The sequence below is a fragment of the Montipora capricornis genome, chromosome 2 (assembly GCF_036669925.1).
Source record: "Montipora capricornis isolate CH-2021 chromosome 2, ASM3666992v2, whole genome shotgun sequence".
Lineage (NCBI taxonomy): Eukaryota > Metazoa > Cnidaria > Anthozoa > Scleractinia > Acroporidae > Montipora > Montipora capricornis.
Genome location: NC_090884.1, coordinates 58,552,650 through 58,556,324, shown reverse-complemented (window position 1 = coordinate 58,556,324; position 3,675 = coordinate 58,552,650). Strand labels below are relative to the sequence as shown.

Genomic DNA, 3,675 nt, shown 5'->3' with positions numbered 1-3,675 from the left:
CAAATCACACCAGGCGTCATGTTTTTGGAAGCATTTCTTTTTATCCTCATGGGTGGTTTGCTGTACTTTCTTGCTGTGCACCACCGAAAACGATCAAGGGATTTTCCCCCAGGGCCGCGCGGCCTTCCTTTGATTGGAAACTTATTGGACATGAAAAAGTTTAACCATATGACCATGAGGGCTTTGGCCAAGCAGTACGGTAGTATCTACATGTTGACGGTCCTGGGTAAAAAGGTTTTCGTTGTTACCGATATTGACCTGGCATGGGACGCTTTGGTTCGCAAGGGTAACACTTTTGCCGGAAGATCGCTTTCGTATGTTGTATCTTCCTTGAATCAAGGCCAAGAATCTTTAGTATTCGGAGATTTCGGAGCGAGATGGAAGCTTTTGCGAAAGGTAGCTCACTCAGCGCTCCGAATGTTTGGCAGCGGGATTGAAATCCTGGAGAAAAAAGTTTATCGAGAGGTCGACGAGTTGTGTTTTCAGCTGAGCCAGGATCAAGGTGTTCCATTGGACCCAAGCAGTCTTCTCAGGATAAGCATTCTGAATGTCATTTCGTCTTGTTTATTCAGTAGTCGATACGCTAAAGGAGACAAGCTCGCAGAGGAATTTATAGAAATGGTCGAAGGAACCTTGCATCTGGTGGGATCCGCAGACCTGATAGAGACCTTTCCTTTCATAAAGTTTCTTCCTGGAGAAATTCACACACGCATCCGGCAAAACGTCTTTCTCAGAGAAAAGTTATTTTCGTCTACATTTCAGGAGAGGAAGCAAACGTATCAGGATGGTATCATTCGGGACATTACGGATGCACATATAAAGGCTCTTCATGATGTTAACAAGGAGGATTCGAATACCAAGGGAATGCTGAGTGATCAGTGTTTGAAAAACTCCATTATTGATCTCTTAGGCGCTGGTATGGATACCACCGCGACGTTTTTGACCTGGTCTTTTCTCTACTTAGCAGCGTTCCCAGAAGTCCAAGCGAAATTGCAGCAGGAGCTTGATGATGTCATTGGGCGCGACTGCCAAATACAGTATCAAGATAGGAGCAGCTTACCTTATTTGGAAGCCTTCACCGCCGAGATCTTGCGCCACGTTTCCTTTGCATACGCTGGTATTCCCCATCGAGTTCGAAGCGACACTACACTTGGAAGTTTTGAGATACCAGAAAATTCTCAAGTTATATTCGATTTCAGAGCTATTCATCATGATCCAAAGCATTGGAAAGACCCAGACACTTTTGACCCAACGCGTTTCCTGGATCCTGAAGATGGAAGTTTCATTTGTCCCGCTACCTTAAGTTTTCTTCCCTTTGGCGCAGGCCCACGGGGTTGTGTGGGTCAGATTTTGGCCAAAATTGAGATGTTTCTTTTTCTTGGGAATGTGTTACAGCAATTTAGTTTGAAATTTCCGCCAGGCTCCTCAAGCCCAGATTTGGAGGCGACAGTCGAAGACGTCGTGCGCGGGATTTTGGAACCGAAGCCATTTAAAGTGTATGTTTCAAAAAGGGACTGACTGATACAGACGCTGGGCATTGGTTTTTTCTCAATTGTGTGAGCTTTTAATCGTATGAAGATTGGCTATGAATAAGGAATACTAACGTTCGACCGAATATGGAAAAATGACTATCGAACAAAATTTCAATAATGAATAACTCGGAAAAAGTGGAAAGAGTAATGAATAACTGAGATCCAATTAGGCCTCTCCCACCCCGACTCTAAGGGTGCGTTCGATTGACCGTATTCCGGAATAGGAATACATGAAATATAAGTTAGAAATCCTTCGTTTTTACGGAGATTCACATTAAAATTGTCAGATAGCTGCTAAAATGCTATTTTAAACATATTTTTGTTATCCTTGCTGATTCGAAACGCACTAAACATACAGTTTTTATAATCACTCTACGTATTCTTATTCCGGAATACGTTCAATCGAACGCGCCCTAAGGGTGTGTTCGATTGACCGTATTCCGGAATAGGAATACGTGGAATATTAGTTACAAATCCTTCGTCTTTACGGAGACTCACATTAAAATTGTCGAGTATCTGCTAAAATGTTATTTTAAACATATTTTTATTATCTGCTAAAATGTTATTTTAAACATATTTTTATTATCCTTGCTGCCTTGAAACGCGCTAAACATACCGTTTTAATCATCATTCCACGTATTCTTATTCCGGAATAGGGTCAATCGAACGCGCCCTAAATGCTTTTTTTATACAATGTATAATGATATGAAGCGCTCAAGCCCGGTCAAGCATGTTTTTTTCAGGATGAGATTATCTACATTTTGTTAAGTGTGTTCAGAGTCATGCTGAGTAACTGCAGAATATACCGAGGCACTATTGTTCTTGTAACGGCATCATCTGAAGAACGAGGCATGTAACAATACACGTCATTCATATGCAAATAAGTGACCAGGTATTCTGCATCTTACCTGAGGCATGTTTTGTTCCGTTTCCTGGTTTTTATTGTCAGCTTATCAATTTTTGTTATTCTCCTGTCCTTTTATTTTCGACTTGTCGGGATCTGTCCTAAATTGGAATCCGGTGAACAATACCGATACCACCTGCTTTTCCCTTTACAACATCTACTATTTACATATTAAATTTTCCCTTTTTACGCGGGGGCTTCTAGGTTGTCTTCTCGGGCTTTGGCCTCTGGGCCAAAAAGCCTGTGGGGGCTGTTAATGGTAAGTAAATCGAGTAAAAAGGTTTGTGTAGAAAACTCTTCTGGTAACAAAACTAGAATAAGGAAATGTGAGAGTATTTCATTTCATGGTATTTCGGGACATTACGGATGCACGTATAAAGGCTCTCCATAATGTTAACAAGGAGGATTCGAATACCAAGGAAATGTTGAGTGATCTTTGTTTGAAAAACGCCATTATTTATCTCTTAGGCGCTAGTATGGATACCGCTTCGTCGTTTTTGACCTGGTCGTTTCTGTACTTAGCAGCATTCCCAGAAGTCCAAGTAAAAATACACCAGCATCTTGATGATGTAATTGGGCGAGACTACAAAATACGGTTTCAAGACAGGAGCAGTTTGCCTTATTTGGAGGCCACGTTAAGTGAGATCATGCGCCGCACATTTGTCCGGCCACCTTCAGTTTTCTTCCCTTTGGTGCAGGCCCAAGGGGATGTGTTGGTTAGATGTTGGCCAAAATTGAGATATTTCTCTTTGTCGGCCGTGTGTTGCAGACATTCAATTTAATCTGGCCTCCAGATTCTCCCAATCCCGATTTGGAGCCACCAGTCTGAAAGAAGGCCGTTCCTCAAATAAAATGAAGTGTATAGTTAAAGTGGTGCTATGATCAAATTTTTACCCCTTGATTTTATGAGTGTATCACATAGAATTCCATGAAAGAACAAAAACGCCATTAGCTCCGGAGATATTTAAGTTTGAAAAATGGCAAAATATGCAAATGAAATGACTGATGATGTCATACACTCAACCCAATATTATATTGAGTATATAAATAGGGCTACCTTGGCCAATTTGCAGCGCAGACCTTTGAAACGTGGTAGTCTAATAGTTCTACAGGAAACACACCTATGACTATAAAAAATTCTGTTCCCATGGCAACTCACTCTTTTCCAGTCCCCACCCACTTGATTTCAATATGTTAACGATTTTCAGCTTGAAAATGTTAAACAAGGCCACAAACTCG

At 41.3% G+C, this 3,675-nt stretch overlaps 1 protein-coding gene across 3 annotated transcripts in view; it reads left to right on the top strand.

Annotated features, from left to right (window-relative positions):
* LOC138038150 (steroid 17-alpha-hydroxylase/17,20 lyase-like) overlaps positions 1 to 3,008 on the top strand; it is a 10,396-nt gene extending 7,388 nt beyond the window's left edge. For all 3 annotated transcript variants that reach the window (XM_068883974.1, XM_068883975.1, XM_068883976.1), the window contains exon 2: positions 1 to 3,008. This exon is cut by the window's left edge and continues 6 nt beyond it. In XM_068883974.1, the coding sequence (XP_068740075.1) occupies positions 19 to 1,518 (1,500 nt within the window). In that variant the 5' untranslated portion in view covers positions 1 to 18 and the 3' untranslated portion in view covers positions 1,519 to 3,008.
* The last annotated feature ends 667 nt before the right edge of the window (positions 3,009 to 3,675 follow it).